The 25,690-nt window shown below is 37.9% G+C and overlaps 1 protein-coding gene across 3 annotated transcripts in view; it reads right to left on the reverse strand.

Annotated features, from left to right (window-relative positions):
- ZNF608 (zinc finger protein 608) overlaps positions 1–25,690 on the reverse strand; it is a 104,458-nt gene that overhangs the window by 49,730 nt on the left and 29,038 nt on the right. For all 3 annotated transcript variants that reach the window (XM_048850855.2, XM_048850853.2, XM_048850856.2), the window contains exon 3: positions 6,950–7,205. In XM_048850855.2, the coding sequence (XP_048706812.1) occupies positions 6,950–7,205 (256 nt within the window). The remainder of the gene's footprint in view (positions 1–6,949; positions 7,206–25,690) is intronic.

The raw sequence follows: 25,690 nt of genomic DNA on the forward strand, positions 1-25,690 counted from the left end.
TTAATGTATTTGGCAATAATGTTGCTATGCACGTTTCTTAAATACTTTTCCCTTAAAGGTGACTAGTCAAGTTCACCAAAAAAAAAAAAAAAAGCCACTGCATTGGTGTGGGGTTGGGTTTTTGGGGAGGTGTGGGAGCGAGGAGGGATTGGGTTTTTTATAGCACAAGAAGAAAGCATGAAAGGCTTTTTCCTTTTTTAGATTCTTTTCAAACATGTACAATGCTATAGAAACTAGACAAATAGCCTTGTGATGATATTACAAGACAACAGACTGAAACCTGGGCAACCGAGAGGAGAAAGGAGTTTTAACTGGCTGCTTAAAATATATGTTGACTTTGTTTTTAACACTAATTTAATTTTAATGACTGAGTATTTTAGAAAAGAACATCTTTGTTAGAGACTCAACACCCATAATGAAATTATGAGAGGTCAAAATATACAGCTCTGGTATACAAAGAATGGCTCTTCCTGCTACTTCAGGGAAAACCCAACTTGACATTTCAGCCATTTCTACAGTTAAAAAACTCAAGCAGAAAAAAACTAATTTAGAAAGGGAATTTTAAAGAAAAATACACCACCACACATTTCAGGCTTCCTTTATAAACAACAAAGAAGCAAAAGAAAAAAGGGCACAAACACAATTTTTAAAAAATGGAAGTCATCTTTAACAAAGAAAGAAAGAAAGAAAGAAAAACAAACAAGGTAATTTAAGGAAAACCATGCCTTTTTATAACAACTCATCAAGTGGTTCAGCTTAGAAAACATTGTACTATGTTACTGAAACACCTTAAACTATGCTGTTAATTCAATTTAGACCCAGGATTTGCACTAATTTTTAGTCAATAACAAATACCAGCAGTGGGGGCAATGCTAACGACTGCATTAACCAGATGTCACACCACAGAAACTAATTTTGGCTTTATAAGTGGCCAGGATGGCTCTCAATTTTGGCATGCAAAGTTATATCATCACACACTAAGATGCCAATGGGCTCTACACTTAGCCGTGTTTCAAATCTCTGGCGTGGGAGCTAAATTGCGGGCCATATCAAAAGCGTGGCTAGAGTGTACGGCACCACCACTATTCTCTGCTTCCTAAAGCCCACAGGTGGTACCAGGAAACAACATAAATTATTTTGCTTCAACTTCCAAAGACAGCTGAGCAGGCTTCCGTGCAGCCCCCGAATATATGGGATGGCTTGAAGGCACCTTTATCTCATCCACCTACAACCCTGCAGTCCTGCTGCAAGTGCAGGAATTGAGTAGCTAAGTGTCATTCTTCGGCTATGTCTACACTACTGCGATAAGTCCACTTACGCTACACAACTTCAGCTATGAATAACATAGCTGGAGTCGACATACCTTAGCTTGAGTTACCATGGGGTCTACACCGTGGGGGGGTCGATGGGATAAACTCTCCCGTCTACTTACCTTACTCTTCTCCTTGGGGGTAGAGTACCGGGGTCAACTGGACAGCGATCCGCTGTCGATTTGGCAGGTCTTCACTAGACCTGCTAAATTGACCGCCGGTAGATCGATCTCAGACTGTCGATCCCAGCTGTAGTGTAGACCTGCCCTTCATGTTTTAAAGTTGTTGTATTGCAAAAAAAAAAAAACATGACCCAAAGGCTCCAATGAAGACCAAGGGTTTATGCTTTAAAGTTATAGTTTGGTCCAATTTGTTATAACATACATTTCAGATCAAAATAATTTGGAGAAGTCTTAATAAAAGCACCATTTTAATTTGGAAACCAATAGTTGTGCGCTTAACTGTTAGTTGGTTTGGTCTGAAGTAATTACCTTTCTGCTTAAGACATAGCAAAAGACAACCTGGGTTTTAGACAGATGTGTTATATCCATGAAATATACAGGAACATAATTACTGGCCAGATTAGATCACAACAGTGGTCCACCTAGCCCACTATCCTGTCCCAAACAGTGGCTAGCACCAAATGCTTCAGAGTAAGGTAAAAAAAAATAAAATAAAAAAATCCTGATGGAAATTCCTGTTATCGAATCATCTTTTAATATTGTGCGCATCACTGAGAAATGACTGCAGTTAAAGAGACACTGTTGACTTAATTGCCCTTCTGGTCTATTGTTCTTACACGGAACGCCTAAGATTCCTCTAACAAAGAGATCAGAGAAACCAAAACTTATTTTTCTTTATTTTTTGCATTTGATTACTTGGGCATATGACAGTACTTTCAGTACAGTGAGTTTCACTGTTCCACCACAGTCAAGTTTCCTCTGTATTTATGAGTTTTTCACATGTGAGTCTTGCACACAAAAAAGAAGAGAAAACAATTTTTTGGAAGTAGGAAAATGTGGTTGTTAAACCACAAAAATTGCTAAGGGGATTCAGCGGCAGGTAAACAACTTTTACATTATCTATATATATTTCAACGGAATAGATTTCAAATTGATTGTGTCCCTTTAAATACCTTTGCAAAACCAAAGCCATGTGGGAAGGGAATTCTCAGTCTCAGTTCTGTATAGTAACTACAGTATATTTTCGAAACCGTACCTACACTCAAAAGAGTTGGATGGGGAAGTTGGAAAAGCCTTCTGTAATAGATTTGGGAATGCCTGTATGTGAATGAAGGTGTTTTGTTTTGTTTCCTTACGTGCTCTTCTGCAGAGTTATGGCAGAACTGGCTGCAGAATAAACAATGAGATATATTTAGCCCAATTCCCTATTCGCAGACCCCATTTCATCTCTAATAAGAACCAACATAATGAAATGAAAACAAACCTCAGATTCCTAGGGTTTAAATTTGAGAAATCTCAATTATAAAAAGAACATGCCAACGCTGACAACAGCACTCTTTTCAAAAATACAATTCATTTCTCCATTATTTATTCTATAATGACAAAAACAAATTGTACCCAAACTCCACAAAGAGGAAGACTGTCAATCCAGCAATGTGAGAACCTGAACACCACATGTTGACAGCTTGTTCTGCACACAAAGGCAGCAACGTGACTGATGGCTGTTTCCTGATTCATTTTCAGGCAAACAAGTAATCATCAGTATAAGTACTTCTCACAGCTAACAGCTGACTCCACTGCTAGATGCAGAACCAAAAGCAGGACATAACCCAGGGCAACTGACTGTGAGAAACAAAATAATAAAAACAACCTCTAAGCAGTTTAGAAAGTTGGTAAGTGTTTTTCCCTTTTTTCTAGGAGATTTTTATTTCCTCCAAGCAGTATGAACCAAGAAGCCCACTGCCTTTTTGCACGCTTCAGAACCATTTTAACAGAAGTTAATTAAAACATTCAAGGTTAACCTTATTTCTCAATTTAAAAATACGCACTCTTAACAGTTGTTTCCAAGAGAAAATGTCCAATATTAGATACAAATAAAACAAAGCCAAACCATACTGCTGTTTATCAGTGATTCTTTATGTTCCTAAAATTGTAGTTTATAGTATTATAGTATCAAATATCCACATCATCTGCCAAGTTTCAGGTTGACTTACCTATAAATAATTCCTCATACCACTACTAGAAAGTAGCCCCACCAGTTCTCCTCTTTCCTTTTTCCTCCACAACAATTAAAAACATTCCAAGTCCCAGCCAAACAATGAGATTATGCAGATGAGAACAGTAAATGCCTACAGTACACATGTGTGCAAACTGAACACCCATGGACCATTTAAGAAATACCCATCGGATAACCATCATTTGGTAAAAATTATATTGGTGAAATCACAGACACATTTAGTTACAAAGCTCCATCATAAAATGTGACAGATTTCAATTGTCTGCTTCCCACATCCTAAAATTGAAACATTCAGAGGAAAAAATGGTCTTATGTATGAAATCTTCTGATCAAACTAACTGGATTGATTGGCCTGGGATAAATGAAAAATAGGGTAACAAAAATTCTCTTTGTATCAGCCACAATATTGCTTGAAATCCTATGTGTTTTTTTTTTTTTGCTTTGGACTGGCTACCCTAAAAACAAGACTAATAAAACCACAGCCTTCTTATGACCTAAAAAAAGAGAACAAATGCAGTAGAACGTGCAGAATGTGACATTTTGTGTAATGATCCTAAAAGGGAACCAGTTATTTCAAATACTAGCCATCCTCAAAACATGAATCCTCAAGTATACTTCCCCCTTGTCTAGAAAAGTACGATTAGACTTAGTAAAGAATGCCAAATAAAATATCAGTTCATCTCCTTTACCCACTGTAACTGTTCTCATTATAGCTGTAACCGCCACATCCTCTCTATATTTGCATTCCCACAGCTAGCGTTTGAAAGCTCCTCAGCAAGCACATTTGGTTCATAGTTCCCATATGCAGAAGAATGTAGGGTGTGCAGACATCCTACAAGCACATGCTGATCATTAAGCAACTCGTTTTACCAAATGGCTAATTACATACAAAATTATTCAAATTTCTCATAATTTCTGACCTTTGTCCAAGTTCTTACATACTTTAGTCTGTTACAACTCTTTCGACTGTGCCTTGAAAAAAAAAAACAGTGTAGGTTTTAATTTTTTGTAATGGGCTTTGAAGCGAATGGGAAAGAAGGAAACCCAAATTTCAACTGTGCCTTATAAACAATGGACCAGATTCTGACCTCAGTTACCTTGGTGAAAATTCAGAATAACTTCATTGACTTCAATGGAGTTCCTCTAGATTTAAAGCAGTAGTGCAAAAGGTCAGGCTTTGACCTAATTAAAAGTCGAAATCAGAACTAGAAAAAATAGACACCTGATAATAAACCCAATGTTTAAATTAAATAAAAGGCACATGTGTACCCTGCATTCATAAAAGGATTATGACAAATTTCAGCAAACATCGATTCATGCGAGCTAGAATATAGACCTTCTGTGAAAACGTGAAGTCTGAGCAAATTTGAAAACAGCTAAATACATGTGTGCACCTGTGCTGCAAATGTCAAAACTAAACTATAAAGGAAAGTTAATCATCTGTTCTACTGGTACACTGTTTTTGGAAAGGATAAGAGAATAACCAAACATCCAGATATAGTAATCATATATTCCATTAAGCAGGGTCTGAATTTTTTCGTTTTTTTTTCCTAGAGGGAACCATACATATTATCTTACTCTTTCCACACAATTTAGGCTCAAGCTATACTACCATTGTTGAGTTGCTAGTATTATCATTATTCTAGCAGTATCCACAACCTTTTAGGCACTATCCATAGACATGAAGATACAGCCTGTGCCCTGAAGAGTTTACATGTAAGAGCCTGATTCTGTACCTCCCTGCACTGCATGTAGTCATTTACACCTGCAACCCCGCCACATAATATCTGTTTACCCATAGTAAGATTCATAGGCATTCAAAAACTATTTCACAATTTCATTGCTTCCTCAATTGTTTTAGAAGAGCGTTTTATGCAGGATGGAGAGAGGTTAATGATATTTGGGCATTAATTTTTAATAAACAACAGGTAGAGCACTGAGAGAATGCAGATGGAATGTCATCCTCACAAGTGTGCTAGAACTTTATAAAATACCATATTTCTGGCCTCAGACCTTAAACAAGGAGGGCTTCTTAAAGTCAGTGGGGGTCAGAAGTTTAGATTCAGCAAGAATAACATTATTAAGAACTACTGCTCTTTCATGTCACCACAGTTAACACCCACACATTTCAACACTGGTTAATACAGACCCGTAATGGGAAGATTGTAGCTGCTAAGGACAGCCATCTCTGCTGGAATATTCTAAAACAGAATTTATACTGTGCTTTACAAACAATCTGCTTTATTAATCTGTTGTAGATATACGGAGAGAGAAAAATGGATGGATGAGAGCATACAAAAGTAGGTAAATCTGACTCTCTATATTGATTTTTCAGAGGACACTGTAAAGCACTTTGGTGAGGCCTTATATATCATTGCAAAAGACCAAATGCCATTGTGCTTATATTCCACGGATGTCAGGATATATTATCAACTGATGCACTTTTGTATTCTTTCATTATGTACTTTTATAAATAATCTGGTTTTCATTGCAGAGTTGAACACTACAAACTACAAACCACCTCAAAACAAACAGGAGACAATACTAACAATAGTATCTTTTAGTCGCTTTTAGACATAATTTGGGAAATACCTTATTACAGTTATTATTACATCAAAACTTGCAATGGTTTAAAGTACACACACAGTATTTCTATAACTAACAACAGGAAGCTCAAATTTTAATAATGAGCTTTTAGAAATCAAAATGGAAAAATCTGCATATATTGCAGCATAATCCTCTCTCTATTTATTTTATTCTAAATCACCAGCCAATCAGCATCTCATATTCCCCAAAGCTCTACAGCACTCCTATATGGCCAAGTGCCATCTAAGGATATTGGAGAAATCAGACTGGTTTAGCTAGCACTTCTGCAACCAAGGGAACATTCCTTTTAAAACAAAAATGTTTTCTCCTTAAAACATGTTTCAAACCAGCAAAATGCAAATAATTCATAACATAACATAGGAATAATTTTAATACAAGTCTTTAGAATAGCTTTTATTACATAAACATGCAGTATCGATCAAGGTGCCTGGGGCCAGAATTGCTGTTTTACAGTTTTCACCTGTACTACTCATAGGAGCACTCATAATATACATACCCCTCAAGAAAGACATATAATAAAACTCTATTTTGCTAATGATTTGTTAATATTATGTTTTACTGAATACCATGATAGGAAACGATTAACTACATCACTAAATGATCATTCAGGCTTATACAAAGACAGTTAGCACAACACTTTAACAATAATGTTTTTAAGGAAATGAACAGTCTCACTAAGTTTTTTATAAAACTGTGACAGACACCACAGGTGATGGGAGATGAATAGTCTTGTACCACCTCAGACAGGTAATACAGAGTGAGTCCCCTAATATACCTATCTCATATACAAGCCTAATGGGGAAAAAACAAACAAACAAACACACACAATTTACCTTCTTCGGTTTCATGCCACACAATCCCTTCCAAGTTCACACTGGTCCCAGGCTCACAGGGTCCAAGGCATTCCGGTTCTGTTACTACTCCAACCTCGCAAGTATTTACACCCACTGAACGAGTCCGTACCAAAAGCTGTTCAACTGGTGCAGCAATATTGGATGAAGATGAGGAAAAGTAGGAAGGTAGAATCTGAGGCGTGATACTGCTGGAAATTGGAGGTGGAGGTGCAGGCACTGTAAACAGGGGGTCAACCTGAAAACAACAGACAAACTTACTATAATGGTGCTGAAAGATGTTTTTTTTTTTTTAAATCAGTTTCCTTAGAATTGTATCAGCTTTAGAGTACATAGGTATTTAGTATATCATAGCGTGATTTCAGTCTTGCACTCTCCATTTTTTTTACATGGATCCCACATGCTTCATATGAAAAAATTATAGAAAAATCTGTCTTGCTAAACAAGACAAAACACTAAAGTTCTAAAAGAATATTCCCTGCAGCCTTAGATTACTAGCATGAAATAAAAAAAGAATTAAAACCACTGTTTTTCTTGCCTCTGGCAGAAGACTGATTTGTGGAAGGAAATTAGTTTTGCAAACTGGGAACAGCATTTTTCTTCCTTAAGAAAAACATTTATGAAGGCATAAAGACATAGAAATGTCTTGTTTTTCTGTAGACCATACAGAAGTGATGTACATGGAACAACTCAAACACCCCTATGCCATGAAACATGATCTCTTGTCATTGAAGCTTTTAAAACACATTATTAGGCTCATCCAACCGATAACACTCCGACACAGTTCTGTCTACTATCTATGCACTTACAATGTCAGAGATTATGGACTTCTTTAACAATCACAACTATCCAGCTAATTTATAGGGCTTATCAACACATAGATTTTAGAAGAATAAAATTAATTAGACAGTTACTCTATATGCTGATTTAAAAACACCACCACATTTTTGCAGTATGTTAATTATACCTGTGCAACAGGAGATTTTTCTGCACTGGGGCTTGAGCCTGCAAGGTACTGAGCATTTTGGTCTAACCTAGCAAAGTCCTTAATCATGTGATGGGAATTTGTTTTAGTTTTCCACTCTGCATGCTCAGTCATATATTCACTCTTAAGCACTTCAGAAGCTCAGTACTTTACTGTGGACATAATGTTCTCTTCTTCACATAAAAATGGAAATAAAAAAAGGAGGAAATGAGCTCCCAGTTAAACAGCTGAACCAGGCATCTTGTCAGCTTTGCGTTTATGTTAAACAATCCTCTATACAATCGTACATTAAAAGGATAAACTAATGTTCATTTGGTCCATCTGAGCCAAGACTCAACCAAGAAACACTTCACCCATCTGAATGTTAAAAGTTTCCTGCTTTCAAACCTGTAATAAAATTTCTTTAACTCTATGTTCTTTACTGTTCTGCATACCTGATAATAATGCCCAAGAGAGAAGATATTTAGAAGTCACATCCCTATATGTTTTGATTTATGTTTCATGTAAATGCAGCTTAAAGCAGATCAAAGTTCACATTGATGGTTACTCTTTTAAAGCCAAGTTGACAAATGTACAGAGAGGGAGGGAGATTAGAGAGCACATGCTAATATCCATATTATTTATAGCCTAGAATTTTCATTATGAGAAAATCTAATCAAATATGAAATGACGAAAAACTTTTAAAAATTGTAATCTGTTCTAACAACAAAGACTGCCAATTTCTCTTTTAAGCATCATTCATACAATTGAAAATTGACACTCTCCAGCTATGCACACAATTCTGAATATATGTAAGGACTGAAACTATTTCCTTAAAAATCACTTATTCTTTGTCTTAATTGTTCATAAACATATAGGAAGAAAATTATGATTGCAAGGGCACGAACAAGATGAAATGTAAAGATAACTGGCTGGATTCTCATCTCAGTTATACTGGGGTAAACCAAGTATCAGGGGTAGCCGTGTAAGTCTGTATCCACAAGAACAACAAGGAGTCCGGTGGCACCTTAAAGACTGGGGTAAGTGATGTAATTGAGATCAAATTCTTGTCCAACATACTTATCACATTAGGACTAATAACATTTCTGAGCTAAAAACATAGTGGACCAAACTTCCAAAAAGCAGAGTCTAAATTTTTACCCACAATTCTGCATGTATAAATTTTTTGCATTGTAACTGCATTTCTCAACATGTGTTAGTTATGTATATGTAAAATGCATTTGCATGTACAAGCAGGATAAGTAATGGTCTGACCTACATGCACAAAAGCAATTTGCACACACTTTTAAAAAAAATATTATACGCTATTAATTTTTAAACCGTTATTGCAAGAAACTAAATTTTGTTTCATACAAGATAACACTACACATGGAGAAGAAAAAAAAAATCAAAGAATGCAAATATTACAGCAATTTGTAAAACTGAAGGCCTGATTCTCCATTTATTTACACCATGTTTACACCAGGGTGTGTCTACTGACTTCAGTGGTGTTATTATGGCATAAAAATGATGTGATACAGTACAGAATCAGAGCCTAGCATCCTTATGCTTATCTTTCTGCCATCAAACTTGCAGAGGTAGGCAATAATAAAAGCAAGAAAGCTTTGTACCATGGGCTGAAGCAGGCAGGTCAACTACCAGCTGACTCCCCAATAGATGATCATTGCAAGATTTCCCTGAACTAAATATGAAATAAAAGAATATCTATGTATAAGCAGCATTCAAAAGACACTGATTCTGCGCTACATAGATCCTGACAGTACCTTGCCAGCAGATAATTCCCTGGTGGAGGGGAACTACTAGCTGAGGTAGAGCCCTTGGAACTGGCTCCTGCCATGGCTACCCTTGCCATCCGAGTGTAGCTCTGCATGGTGAATCTCCACTCCTGGTATAAGATGCCTTGGGGATCATATGCCATTGACATAAAAGTAGAGGAGCTCCTAAGATGCTCTACTTCACACTGGCACAGAATCAGGAAGTCATAACTGCACACACATAAGCCTCTACTTATTTCCCTCCTGTGCTGAGTGCAGCTCAGCTGCAGAGGAGAATTTGAGCCCTGTGCCTTTATAAAATTGAAAAATGCTAAATAAATTGCCGGGCTGATGGTTTGCAGCTGGGAAAATTCCTGTGTCATAGATGACATCATTCTTCCATAGGATGTACTCATCACAAAGAGAGGAGAAACACTAAATCTTTGCTTCTGCAGAACTAGAAAAAAAGGACATATTATAAATGGACAAAGACAATATGGCAGACTTTGTTTTTCCATTTCCAAAGTATTACAAACAATTGAATGGGGGGAAAGTGCATATTTGATAGTGTACCCCTTTAGCTATTGATATAAACAGTTTTATTCAGTTCTAGTTTCTCTCCACTTACTAATAAATATTTAGACTTTATTGTTAAAAATACAATACAGCCATAAGGAACCAGGAGGGGGGAAAAGCTGCAAGGTGAATATTACAATAAAAGGAAAGATTGCTCTGTGGAATTAATATAAAACAAAAATCACTGGTAAATAGAAAGATTGTACTGTCCTTTTGAATTTGTGCTTGAGGTGAACATTTCCTCACTCATAATAAAAGTGGTGTGGAGCTTCAACAGTGCTCCAGTTTCCAATATTTTAAAATTATTTTAAAAGGTTGCTTGATAATCATAAAGCAATAGTTCTCAGTGATCAGTGTGGTGTCACAAGTGTTTTTTTTATGAATGCTCAAAAGGGCACTGATGTAATCTATTAGAGTTAAAAAGAGAGAGGCAGGAAGGCCGCCATCTCCAGTGGAAAAAAGGCACATAAGTTTAACATCTGGTGGTGGCAGTCTGTCAACCTGAAGAAAGTTAATGTCAAGAACAGACGCTCTGCCATTTCTCACTGTTATTTTTGCATGATTATTCCCAGATGCTGGTACATACGGAGCAGTAGCCTTGCTATTTAACGCACAAGAGATTCCAAGGGGTGGGGGGAGTTGAAAGACAGGAAGGTTATTTACACAGATCGTAGCTCTTAATGTACATAATCAAAGGGCTTAAAAAATGTACAGAAATAGTAAAGCAATATTTTCTACATTCACTGTATTTCAAGGGCTTTTGAGAGCTGATTAATAATGAAGGCTACAAAACTGGAGTGTTGTTTGTGGCCGCTTTCCATCGCGGAAAGTTTGATTGTATCAAGCAGTGGTGGTTCTCAGGACTAGAAAGCTGACTGCGAATGAAGAATGTCTGCCAATGAAGGGATAGTAAGTGCTCCAGTGAGCACATCTCCAGCTGAAAATGACAAAAAGACATTTTGGTGGCTGCACTATGAATGCCTTGGTGACTGTATTTGGGTGGGAGAGTTTTAAGAGAGAAGAAATGTCATCTGAAGTGGAAACACATGTGAAGCTCTTAATGTATGCAGATTTCCTTCAATTTCTCATTGGTTTTATTTTAGATACTGAAATTAAGCTCTGTGCATGACAGCCAGTCTTTCTGATGCAGTCACTAATCTCCAGAAGTACAGTTTTGGAGCTTTAAAATTCTGCCTCTCCTACAGCGTGGATTCCATTGAAAAACACTGAATTTCTGTAAAAAAAGATAAGGCCTTCTGTCCTGTAGAAAGGAAGTATGTCTCCAAGGGCCTCACTACACCTGTGGAAACCCATGCTGATGAAAAAATAATCTGGACTGTACACAAGCCTATGGATCCTGGGGTTGTGGTGATCGAAAAGTGATTTAGAATTTTGTTCTAATGAAAATGTTCTGACCTTTTCAGAGACTGTAAATAGATTACTTTAAATTATTAAACATTATTACATATGTCTTTGCTGTTACCTGGATATTTAGTTTATTTATTTAAACATATTAAATATTTTTAAAAGGTATCTTGCTGAAACTCTAGATGTTCTTGACACAAATTGCAAAAACACAATAAATTATTAGCAGCTATACAATAGCCAACAAAACTTCGACGATCAGCTCTGGTTCAGCAAAGCACATAAGCAGGTTCATACTATAAGTAATTAAATAGTCTCACTGAAGTCATGACAACTGTCTTGCTGAATTAGGGTCAACAGATCATGATTCTCCCCGCTCCTTTTGAAAAAGTCTGAGTGAACAGATGTCCCTCAGAGAACGCTCTGAAGATCAACAGAACTGAACTATTTCGGATCAAGGTAGAGAAGCAGGTTCCAAGCTGAAGGCCCTTTACGGAGAACACTCTGACACCAAACCTCCTCTTTTAAATCAAGACAAATCTAGCTTGAACACTTCCAGTGATAACTACAGCAGCATGGCTGGGGGAAAGAAACTTTTTTTTCCAGGCAGGAAAGGTTCCAAGACATTTTACGGGTCATTTTATGGCATGCCTGAAAATGAAAGCATGACCCTTACCAAAACACACCCTCCATTTAAAAAAAAAAAAAAAAGGCCTGCAAGGAGGACTGCAATATACAAGAAAATGGCAACTATTAATACTGGCGGCAGCATTCACCTTTTTTTTTTTTTTTTTTAATACAGATGTATTAGCTCACATTTAATGAAACCACCGCTTCTCAAGTAGGGCTGGGGGAGCTTGAATAATCTGTCCTTGAAGCAAGCTCTCCTTTTCTCCAAATGCCTTTCCAAGATTCCAAGGCCAAGCAAAGATTAACTTGGTTTTACTTTAAAAGTATGCCTCTCCTTCGTCAATGGAGCACTGAAACAACAATGGCCCCAGAAGGCCTGATTCTAATCCCATTTACGGTGTGTATAAATAGCAGGAGCTATTCTGTTGAAATTAATGGAATTAAATAATGGGAAAACAAGTATGAGAGGAGAAAAACTGACCAAGAATGTATAGATACAGATCTAAAAACCACTGCTCTCCCTACTAATTCTCCCACTTAATGAAACTGATCATATGAAATAATTCCTTCATCATCACCACAGAAGAATAATCTCAGGCTCATCTGAAAAATCTCAGTTTAATCTCAGTTCACATATCTCATATTTAAATAACTAACTATCAGCTTTGTAACTCTCAACAATCCACCCAACCTAACCAGTCTGACACAGCAGCTCAACAGACTCGGGTACCAAATAACCAAATGTAAAGTGCAGCTGCTTTTTAATCAATCATTTTGAAAGCTTTGGTCACTACTCAACTGCAGTGCTCTCGAAAGACAATGTAAAACAAACCAATATTCTTCTCAACATTAATTGGGAAAAATGTCATGAAATATGTATGGGAAATATCAAGAAATCTTTTGTAAGCTACATATGTTGCTTAAAATCCTCAGTGCTGTACAAGTTTGATATTGTCCAAAAAGGGTCAATTCCCCCTATCTTCAAGATTTACTGTAACAGTCCAACAGCTGGGTTATAGTTTCTCCCAACTGCCAAATACATACAATACACAGAAGTATTTTGATGATCACATATCCTCATATGCATATACGGCTCTACCCATCTCTCAGATTTGAGATGAACACTTCAAAAGTTGTTTCAAAAAACTGGACTGAAAACACAGGAAACCAACTATGTTAATGATAATTCACAACACGAACTAAAACCTTTCAATACATTCTCATGCAGAAATGAACTTGAATAATAGATGCTAAACTACACAGATAGCACTTCAAGACCAGAAGAGAAGATCTTAAAAAAAGAAGATTAACAGGCAACGGTAAAAAAATCCTCTTTTTCCTTTGATCTTCTATACAAGTCCAGATGCTTGAACTTCCCAAAGCAGCTCACCCCTTTTTAGAATGGGACAGATTAGCATTTGACAGCTGCCTGCAATATTCTGCTGCCAAAGACTGCATCTGCAGAAGCCTGTTTGTCAACTCCAATGTTTGGCAGAGGCATGGGATGATGGCCAGATGGCCACCTTGCCAATTTCTAATAAAGAGACTTCTCCTGTCCCAACCAAAGAAAATCCCATTGATTGGGATGAGTATCCCTTAAAAGTCTCTGTCACGACCTTTCTCCACAGTAACATAAGCTTTCCTGATCCACTTCAAAATGGTCACCTCAGGCTGCCTTCTCTAGTGCAAAATAAACAAACAGTCTCTGAAACTCCCTAAATCTAAGGGTAGGTCTTCACTACCAACGTTAAAGCGCTGCCGCGGCAGGACTTTAACATGTCTGTAGTTGCGGCACCAGAGAGAGCTCTCCCAGCACTGTAAAAAAACTCACCCCCACGAGGGGAGTGGCTCCCAGCACCGGTGTACTGTCTACACTGGCACTTTACAGTGCTGAAACTTACATCGCTCGGGGGTTGGGTTGGAGGGTTCACACCCCTGCGCAAGAAAGTGTCTGTGTAGACAAGGTCTCTGTAGATTCACACCCCTCTCGGGACAGCAAGACAATGAGTCTACCTTTCTTTTTACTGTTTGGGTTTGGGCAGAATGTATATAAAATTAACTCCCGTTTCATATGGAAGTCTGATGATATCTTGAGTCTGAATTATGAAGAGTTCTAAGCCCAAGCTTGTCCCAGTGAAGGATCAGTTATGGTTCTTTGCCTGAAGGTGCCTGGAGTTCTGTAACCCTTCCAGATAAGCATTCCACAACAAGGAAAAGAAATGTACATAGATATTTTCCTCAGATGTCTGAAGGAGGAGCCTTCAGGATGCTGATCAAGTTCAAATGCCATTCAGGGAACAGGCAATGCACTACTAGATTCAGTTTATGAAAAGCCTTCGGAAAGCTGAATAAATCAGGGTCCCTGCCTATGGAAATGCTGCTGTCCAAGCACTGAAAGCTGCTACTGCCGATGATTGAACCTTGGAGCAGCTGGTACTTAACTCCATGTCCAGCCTAGCTTGTAGAAACTCCAGATCGCTGGCACTGACATGGAGTGAATACATCCTTGCTCTATCACACCACCAAGATAAGGTTTTCCAATCTCAGGTACATATGTGAAGTTAATAACTTCATTGCTTGCGCCATGATTGTAATAACCTTACCTGATAAGCTTGTCTTCTTCAGGTTTTCACTCTCAGTATCCAGGGTTTCAGAGCAAATCACCAGAGATCTTCAAGGCAAATAGGCCCTTGGCACACTAGTTCTCTTACTGGAAGTCAAATCCAGCTAGTCACTGACATGATTGCTGTATCCTGGGACAGAGGTCTCTTCAGCCAGTCTAGAGCCATTGAAGACGCTGTATGACTCAGTAATCTCTCATAGAGATTACTTACCTTCATACGGGTATGGAGTCTTTCCTGGAGGGAGAGTAGTATGCAGGATTGACTCCTACGGTATTGGGGAGACTTTAAGGCCATAAGGAACCAATATGATCATCTAGGGATCTCCTGAATATTGCAGGCCACAGAACCTCATCCATACACTCCTTTAATAGACCCCTAACTTCTGGCTGAGTTACTGAAGTCCTCAAATCGTGATTTAAAAAGACTTCAAGTTACAGAAAAGCCACAATTTACAATAGTTTATTTAAACCTGCAGTGACCCGTGCCAATGCCACAGAGGAAGGCAATCCCCTCTACCTTGGGTCTCTGCCAATCTGATCTAGGGGAAAATTCCTTCCCAACTCCAAATATGGCAGTCAGTTAGACCCTGAGCATATGGGCAAGACCCACCTGCCAGACACCTGGGAAAGAATTCTCTGTAGTCACTCAGAGCCCTTCGCATCTAGTATCCCGTCAGCAGCTGATGGAGATATTTTCTGCTAGCAGTAGCAGATTGCCTACAATGGCATATAGCCAGTCTCATCATACCATCCCTCTGCAGGATCTGTAAGTGAGGCTGAACCTCATGGGAGAGCTAAAGAATCTATTTTATCTGCTCTGGCCTCCTTAGAATTCACTAAATACTTCTGTACTTTTCTGTTCTTTCTGGTCATCATTAGGTCAACTTGTGGTCTGCACCCCACTTTTTTCCACATTCAGTCAAGCACTGTGATTTAGCTCCCAGTCTTCTCAACTCAGATATATCATCAATTCAGGTGCATCATGCTGAGTCAGTCCATCGTGTTATTTTTATTTCCTGTAATGTGGACTGCCAAAACGAGGGTCTATATCTTTGGACATTTCATGACACCATGTGCTCCCCCGATGTGTGCCACAAACTTGGCATTGTCTGATTAGATCCTTACAGAGGAGACTTTCAATATGTTCTGAAAATGCAATGTCTTTTTGTCTGGTGTATTTATGGATCACTTACTTTCTTTCCATGCCCATTGGCAGCGTCCTAATTACTTATAAATGCTAGATATTATTATTGTCATTATGTAAATTATGACACACACTCATAACCACTACATGACCAAATAAAGTACAACAAAAAATGTCCTCTCTGTTTTCTTTCGCAATCTGGTAGTTCTAATCCTGAAAAGGTATTTATATGATTAGTATTCAACTATCAACTTGAATAACCATAGTTGAAAACACATAGCTAACAAAATACTCTTTTTTCCCCCTAATATCGTTTGCAGTATTTAAGGAATCTTAAATTATCCTAATGAACAAATTCTGCTTTCAGTTACACTGGTGTAAATCCACAGTAACTCCACCGAAAGCAGAATTTGGCGAGGGTGTTTGTTTTAATTGGTAGGGAGGAAGTTAGCTTTTCAAGAGATTTTTAAGGGGCATAAAAACCTTTTGAAAATAATCCAAGTGCAGTGAAGATTTTGAACTGGAAAATAATCCATGTGAGAAAGAAACTGCTAATAACCATTCCTCTCCAAGATGTTTATTTTCTCCCTCTTTTAAAATGGAATTTTGTGCTATGAAAAGTGCCAGACCAATAGCCCTAACCCACAAAGATAGATACACACAGCATAGGAGCTAGCAGTGAAAGCTTTCCCCACATTTACCTATCAGTGTGCCTCAACTCTGAGCTAGCAGACCTTTAAAAGTGTGTGTGTGTGTGGGGGGGGAACAGGACCTGAGATTCTTTGCCCTATTAATTCTTTTTCTCTCTGATGTAAATACTAATACGGCTGTCAATTAATGCCAAGTGTAATTAATTATAGTTTATATGAAGACCATCTGTCCACTAGTAACTAAGATCATCAGATAATTTGTTTATAGGCCACTGAACAGATATCTGATCACCAGAGCTTTTCCTCACTGTGCTGAATTCAAAGCTGTGGCCTTGGCATTGGAACCTATTAACTCAGTGGTTCTCAACCTGCAGCCCAGTCAGCAAATAGCTGCGGCCCAATCATGTGACCGCCTCATGGCCATACGAGCAGTATATATATTGTGTGGACGTGGCTCACATAACACACAGAGAGCTGCGTATGTGGCCCACAATGGTAATTAGGTTGAGACCCACTGCATTAACCCATGCCACCCAATCTCTTTCTCAAGCATGTTCCACATTTCTAATGTTTTGCTTTTTCACTGATACTGTCAAGTTGCTTATACAACCCCATCCCTATAAAATCTAAGCATCCAAATAGTTCTGGAGTTTATGCTTGCAACATTCCTGTTAGGGCATTATTATTTCCATTTTACAGATGCAGAACTGAGACACAGCAAGCCCGTGGTAGAGCCAGGAATTTAACCCAGCTCTCCTGAAGCTCAATCCAGTAATTTAACCACGCAAAACCACTCCTTCCTCCTTTCTTGCATTACTTCATGGATTATTTTTATCAAACAACAGTGTGATAAAAACTGATGGAACTGTAACACCCATCTTCCCCACATAAGAAAACAAAAAAAGAAGTCCTATTTTGGGTAATTAATTACTGTATGTTGTAAATTTCTTGTACAATACGCCATCATTCCACACACCTTTTATTTCCTTCTCTCCCTTTTTCTATTTAGATCACTCTGTGATTAATCCATTACAAGAACAACAACAAAAACACTTATTTACACTTGGAAGAAATTCAAATACTTTGCCCAAGTGAAATGAAAAATAAACATAATCTTAACTGTCATAAAATCACGAAATGCCTCTGGCAGTTCTATCAAAGTATGTAGACCTCCAGACCCTTTGAAGAAATGAAACTGCAGTTTATCAAGTGTGATTTATAAGCAACACTGATTTAGCTAGGAGATAACACTGCTTTCTAATCATTAGTAGTCAAACAACAGCCATGTGAACACATCAATTATGGGCCACTGCCAAAAGCCCTTGAGATCCTGGAGATTAACAGCCAATCCTCTGTTTTACAAGCTCACATCAAAAAGAATATTAATAAGAGGAGGGGCAATGTGAAAGCTTGTCAGAGTAATTCAGCCACTGAAACAAGGCTTTTTTTTTTTTTTGCTCTGCCTTGAACAGGTCCATGAAAGAAGCTGGCATAAGCTATAAAACATGGAGCTGCCAATTTCTCAGAAAATGTTTTGCCATTAACATATGAGAAGTTGTAAATGCCCACAAAAGCTCTGTTTGGTGTATAATGGCTACAACTTCTGAGTCTCTATCTTTAAGGCATCAGTTATACAAGAGCAATCATCATTCAAATATTTGCAAATTAACATCCATACACAGCAGCACTCACTGGCTTTTCCCTTCCCTCAAAATCAGAGATATTTGTAATCATAAAAAGAAAAGGAGTACTTGTGGCACCTTAGAGACTAAGCCACAAGTACTCCTCTTCTTTTTGCGAATACAGACTAACACGGCTGCTACTCTGTAATCTGTAACCATAAACAAATTAGCCAGTCTCCAAGACATCCGTCTAATACACCTGACAAGTGAATTAAAATAACTACAAGTGCTAATAAATAGTCATCTCCATATTCATTTTTTTTCTTCAAACGAAACTAAACGAAAACATTTGCCTACTTGTGGAAAAATCCCATGATTGTTCCTTTCTTACTGAATTTTCTCTTATCCAGGGGTGGCTGAGGAAGCCCAACTAGATGTTTATTCTCATTATCATGTAAGGGAGGTGCATGGAGACAAGAATACACCTCCAAAAGGGAGAAGTAATGCAATATTTATTCTTTCACAAAATGTAAACATTCTCTGTGAGACAAGTTTCAACGGCACATTACTGGCACTTAAATAAAATAATATCAACAATAATACTGTAATAGGCACACTCTTACAACTTGATCCACTTAAGTCAGTCCGACCTTATCTAGATTAGGATAAAGGGTGTTGTTTTAAATAAAATGTGTTAGCTAAACCCTAAGGTTCACTTCAACCAGCTAATCCATTTTAGGTTTTGTCTTCACTATGAAAATAGGTGTGTTCTTAACTCAAGCTAGCTAGATTTACACTAGTTAGCGGGTCAATTAAAACTCAACCTGCTAACTCATGTGTAAAACTACAAACTGGCTTTATACTAGAAGTTTAACCCAATTTAATTAATCTGAGTTAAATAAATCTTATTTGCGTTTTTTTCGCAGTGAGGACAAGACCTCAAAATACAATTTGCCCACTAAGATTACATTAAGATTTTATAGTCTGTTAGTTAAAATGTGCTAACCAACTTTTTTGGTTTTTTAATACCTGTTAGCCTGGTCTAGACAATGCCTGGGAATATTTCCGTGGGCACTGGATTGGGCTCTAGTGCTAAGAGTTCTCTTACAATCCCTTCCAAAAGTCATCAAGACCCCTCCAAAAAGTAAAGGACCCCTCCAAAAAATACTACACTTTTACTTCAGAAAGTTTATTATTTCCTTTGTTTTCTATAAAAGCCACCCATTTTAATATTTAGCTGTTTATTTTAAAGAGAATATCTTTAATTAAGTCAGTTATATTTAGAGTGGCATGTCCGCTTGTGTTACTTCTGCTCTGATAAAAATCAGAAGTGGTTCAAGCATCATGCACCTGCTCATTACAAAAATGCCTTCTCATAGTGGTCAGAAATATTTTTTTAAAAAACGTATGCTTGTTTCAAACTTGTAATTTAACAACAAACCCTTAATATTGAACCAATAAAGTTTCCTATATAGCTGGTGTGGCTATGTAATTGTCATCATTACATCATATTAGGATCCATGACACTTACATTATAATGTATTAGATCTGATTTTGCCAATTAACAAGCAAAATTGGGTCAAGGATACAATAGCCAAACTATAGAATGCCTGCTGGTTTTCTCCAAATCTCCGTAAATTCACCTCTGTTTAGCAGATACTCTGCTACAACCAAAACAAGTTACACGTTAAGAGCCAGATAATAGCTGGCCCTTGCATGGATTTGGGAGGGTACAAGAAGCTTTCCCTCCCTCATATGGTGAGCCCAGTACAGCTACAGTTACAATCCCTGCGATCTCCTAAGCCAGTATCAGCTGGGGTGCAGGGCTGGTATTACTTTGGATGCAAAAGGGATGGGAAGATGGTATTGCCTCATAACTCCCTCTCCTGAGCAGGAGAGCTGAGTGGCTGCAGAGGGAAGTACATGCCATGTATTTCTAAGGGGTAGCACAGGGCCCATGCCACTCCTGAGCAACAGGGAGAGTTCCTGACCTCAAGCTGGGCAATGCAGCTTCACACCACCCCGAACACAGGGTAATGATGACCCTAAAACAAACTGATTGAACTGATAAACTGTTAATCCTACCCACAACTCTGTCACTCATTGTGTCCAAGGTGGTTTCAAGAACAGGATACATTCATCTGCCATCTGGTTTTTGTTTAGTTGCTTGGGACAAGAAAACCAACTTCTTTACTTTCTCTAACGATAACTGTTTTCCAGTGTGAATGAACTAATCCAAATGAAGAAAAAAATACTGAATATTTAAAAATTGATCTCAGTGGGTGTATTCATATGAATTAGTTTTGCAGGATTGAGTTCTCAACGTCTAGCAAATCAGAAATAGAATATTTATCCATTTTTACAATAATGTTAAAATTAGGGAGGAGATTTTCAATAGTGACCAATGTTTTTCGGTTCTTCAATTTTTGTGTGCCCAGCCTTCTGATATTTAGAAAGTGTTGAGCACTCACTGTCTCGTGTCTCAAGATGGGCAACCAAAAGTTGAAGTCCCTTAAATCACTAACCGCTCCTGAAAAACTTGCCCTAAGAACATGAAAAATGAATTTAGGGCCTAGTCCTTTGTAGTCAATGGAAAGCCTCTCACAGCTGACTTAGAACAACCCTTCCTCAGCTCTCGTCCCCTAGCGCCCCTCCTCTACTTACGCTACATTGATGACATCTTCATCACATGGACCCACGGGAAGGAGGCCCTTGAAGAATTCCACATGGATTTCAACAATTTCCACCCCACCATCAACCTCAGCCTGGACCAGTCCATGCAAAAGATCCACTTCCTGGACACTACAGTGCAAATAAGTGATGGTCACATAACCAACCCTATACCGGAAACCTACTACTGACCGCTATACTTACCTACATGCCTCCAGCTTCCATACAGGACACATCACATGATCCATTATCTACAGCCAAGCCCTAAGATACAACTGAATTTGCTCCAATCCCTCAGACAGAGACAAACACCTACAAGATCTTTATCAAGCATTCTTAAAACCACAATACCCACCTGGGGAAGTGAGGAAACAGATTGACAGAGAGAGACAGGTACCCAGAAATCACCTACTACAGGACAGGCCCCACAAGGAAAATAACAGAACACCACTGGCCATCATGTACAGCCCCCAGCGAAAACCTTTCCAGCACATCATCAACGATCTACAACTGATCCTGGAAAACGATCCCTCACTCTCCCAGACCTTGGGAGACAGGCCAATCTTCGCTTACAGACAGCCCCCAACCTGAAGCAAATACTCACCAGCAACTACACATCACACCACACACTAACCTAGGAACTGACCCCTGTAGCAAACCTCGTTGCCTACTCTGTCCCCATATCTACTCTAGTGATACCATCGGAGGACCCAACCACATCAGCCACACCATCAGAGGATCATTCACCTGCACGTCTACTAATGTTATATATGCCAGCAATGCCACTCTGTCATGTACATTGGCCAAACCGGACAGTCCCTACTGTAAAAGAATAAATGAACACAAATCGGACATCAGGAATGGGAACATACAAAAGCCAGTGAGAGAACAGTTCAATCTTCCTGGACATTCAATAACAGATTTGAAAGTAGCTATACTTGAACAAAAAAACTTCAGAAACAGACTTCAAAGAGAAACAGCAGAACTAAAATTCATTTGCAAATTTAACACCGTTAATTTGGGCTTGAAACGGGGACCGGGAGTGGCTGGCTCATTACAAAAGCAGCTTTGTCTCTCCTGGAATTGACACTTCCTCATCTATTGTTGGGAGTGGACTACATCCACCCTGATTGAATTGGCCCCGTCAACACTGGTTCTCCACTTGTGAGGTAACTCCCTTCTCTTCAAGTGTCAGTATATTTATGTCTGCATCTGTAATTTTCACTCCATGCATCTGAAGAAGTGGGGGTTTTACCCACGAAAGCTTATGCTCAAATAAATCTGTTAGTCTTTAAAGTGCCACCAGACTCCTTGTTGTTTTTGTGGATACAGACTAACATGGCTACCCCCTGATAATTGATTTCAGTAGGCTTTGGATCAAGCCCTTTTATGCTCCACCAAATCCATTCTTTAACAAGTTTAGGCTCTCATACCAACCAATAAAAATGAAGTCTTTATCAAAGTAACTAGGGATGGAAAAGGACTAAAATCAGTCATTTCAATCAATTCTTCATAGGGTGTGTGTATGTATATATAACTCTTTTAGAGGTAAACACATTTTATGTATAATGAAGAATCAAATGTATGTAAAAATTCCCTGTACTGTAAATCTGAAGTGCATTTAAAATCAAATGTAAATCACAATGAGAAGCTAATGAAATTATATGGTTCCAAGATACAGAGACCATGATGTGCATAGTTTCAGAATCCTTGTCTCCGACAATCCCAGTTACACCTTTTCAAATTCTCTATTAGCAAGTAGCTGATACGTAGGTTTTCAGCACCAAGTGTGCCAGGCATTTAACACTTATTTGATTTAAGACAGTGTTAATGCCTTTGCCAATCACACTTTTTTATAGTTCTACAAAATACTGTGCTGTAAGAATTAAACTGCTGTTTATTATACCTCTGCTACCTTATACTTTCCTACTTATTGCATGAACTCTTAAATTAGTTAAAGCAAATACTGTATTACAATAAAGCATAAACAAATGTACATTGGGTCTGACAGCACTTCTGAAGATGTAAGGCAGAAAGTATTTTATTTCATAAACAGCTGTGCTGTTTTCAGATAATAAAAAGAATGATACATTTATTATTCTATTTGCGGAAGGGGGAGTAATTAGGTATAAGACCTGGATACTGTCAAGCTTAAAATTAAACAGCCTTGCTTGTATTATTATTAGCATCTTAGATTATTTAAACTGGAAGAATTTTTAAGAGGGTGGATAAAAATCAATTTTTTTTTAAATAAAAAATTTTTTTTTAATTTAAATTGGATTTTTTGGATAAAATGCTTTTTGAGGAAAAAACTATTTAAAGATAGTTTTAATTAAGATACTTTATAGCTCAAAGATATCTCATCATGGAATAGGGATTATAAATTCTAATTCTATAGTATGTGACAATATATTCCTGTAATGTTTAAAAAAAAGTTTTGTAAATGAGTTCCAACAGTTCATGGATTAGGGACCCAATCTTATGGGGCTTCTGTATAGATTATTTAGGTTAATCTTTCTATCTACCCAATGGGACAGTGTTCAGTCTAGAAGATACCATCAGAGATGCTTAGTTTTGCAGTTCTCAAACGGTGGATTTGTGTTTCCAGTGATAACATGCTTGTTAACAGCAAAAATGTTTTTAAATAAAATAAAAATAAAGAAAGAAAGAAATAACAGACCTCAACCCTATTGTCCCTCTGCAAATTTGTGTACATAGAGTCAATCCCTTACCTCGCTCTAAAAGTGTACAGTTTCAAAAGTTCAATGAATAGAAGATTGTTGGGGGTGGAATAGATCTGGACAAAGAGAAGAAATCTGGAGATAAATGTGAGAAGGGAGGGACAGGTAGTAGAAACAAAAGTGAAACTGTTGAGCAGCATATTCCAGAAGTCTTGAGGTCTTTGTGAGTATAGCCTTCATTGATTTGAGATCTACCATACCATTCTCTTACTAGAAGGGAAAACCTATAATGGCAGCAGCCTGTAAAAGAGACCCAGTTTGGGAATATTTTAACGAAGTTCCTCTACCTGTGGGTAAGACAGGCACGTGTGCAAAATGCAAAACAGTGCAACAAAGAAATGCAAGGCCTGGTTGCCTGAATAAAACAACATCAGGAGAAGTGTTCTTTCTCAGGAAGAAGCTGCGCTGAAGACGATGAAAGGAACATGTCTGAACATGCAAGATCTTCAGGTTGGTAAACTTTTTTATTTCATACTTCTTTCTTAAGGACTGCTTGTCTTCCTTCTGGACTATTATTGAATTTTCATGTTTGAGCAAAAAATATAGTTGTTACTCTATGGTACTATTATTTTTGATGCACTTGTGATAAAAAATAAATAACTGAAATAGGCACATCTTCCTTTTACAATTTCACCTTTAAAGTAGTACTGAGTGTCAGTGAATGCAGTGACAAATACTAAATGAGCAGTATAGTAATAATAATTAATTAACTGCATTGACTTATTTTGTTTAGGAGAATCCATCCTCAACATACAGGATTCTAAAGACTATCCACCTTCAAGATCACCGTCATTTTCTATAGTTTCAGAGTTATCTGCCAATGATAGTGTTTCAGTCACATAATGTATGTCACATAGCCACAGTATATCACCTATAGCAAAAAGAAAAAAAAATCTCCATCTTCCAGAAAGAGCCATAGATAAGTTTGTGCCAAGAACGAATAGATTATAACAAGAGGTAATTGATGAAAAAATTGCCTCGTTTGTTTATGCAACAAACTCTCCTTTCTGTATGATTGAGAACCCACATTTCATTAACATGGTTCAGTCATTAAGATCAGGATACAGTCCACCCAACAGAGCAGATGTTGCAGGCAAATTGCTGGATAAAGTGTATGAAAAAGAAATTGAGCAGTGTGCAAAAGGTCTAGAGGGTGAAACTGTTCACCTGAGTCTTCCTGGGTGGAGCAATGTCCACAATGATCCTGTTGTATGTGCTTGTGTGACAACAGAAGAAGGGAATGTCTTCCTTACAGAAACAATTGATACATCAGGAAATGCACACACAGCAGAATACTTACAAGTAGCAGCAGTAAGAGGTATAACAAACTGTGGAAAAAAATTCAAATGTCTAGTACACAACTTGGTCACAGACAATGCTGCAAATGTATCCAAGATGAGAAGAAATTATTTAGAAGAGAGTGAAGAGACTCCCAAACTAACAACATACGGTTGCAGTGCTCATTTGATGCACCTCCTAGCCAAAGACTTCAGTATTCCAGAAATAAAGGCTAATGATGTTGAAATTGCAAAATATTTCCATAACAACCACTTTGCAGCAGCTGCTCTGAAAAAAGTGGGAGGAACCAAGCTCCCACAAGACGTGCGATGGAACTCAGTAGTGGACTGTTTTGAGCAACAGATCAAGAACTGGCCTAATCCGATGACAGTTTGTGAACAAAATCATGAAAAAATAGATGGCACGGTCATAGCCAAAGTTCTCAATATTGGGCTTAAGTGAAATGTTGAACACATGCCGAGTACCCGGAAACCTATTTCTGTAGCCTTGAACAAAATGCAGGGAAACAGCTCTTCTATTGCTGATGCTGTTGAAATTTGGAAGGAACTGAGTGAGATCTTAAAAAGAGAAATATTCAACGACAGAGGTAAATTACAAGTATTAAAAAAACGAATGGGACAAACACTATCTCCAGCTCATTTTCTTGCAAATATTCTCAATATTC

The sequence above is a fragment of the Caretta caretta genome, chromosome 5 (assembly GCF_965140235.1).
Source record: "Caretta caretta isolate rCarCar2 chromosome 5, rCarCar1.hap1, whole genome shotgun sequence".
Taxonomy (NCBI): domain Eukaryota; kingdom Metazoa; phylum Chordata; order Testudines; family Cheloniidae; genus Caretta; species Caretta caretta.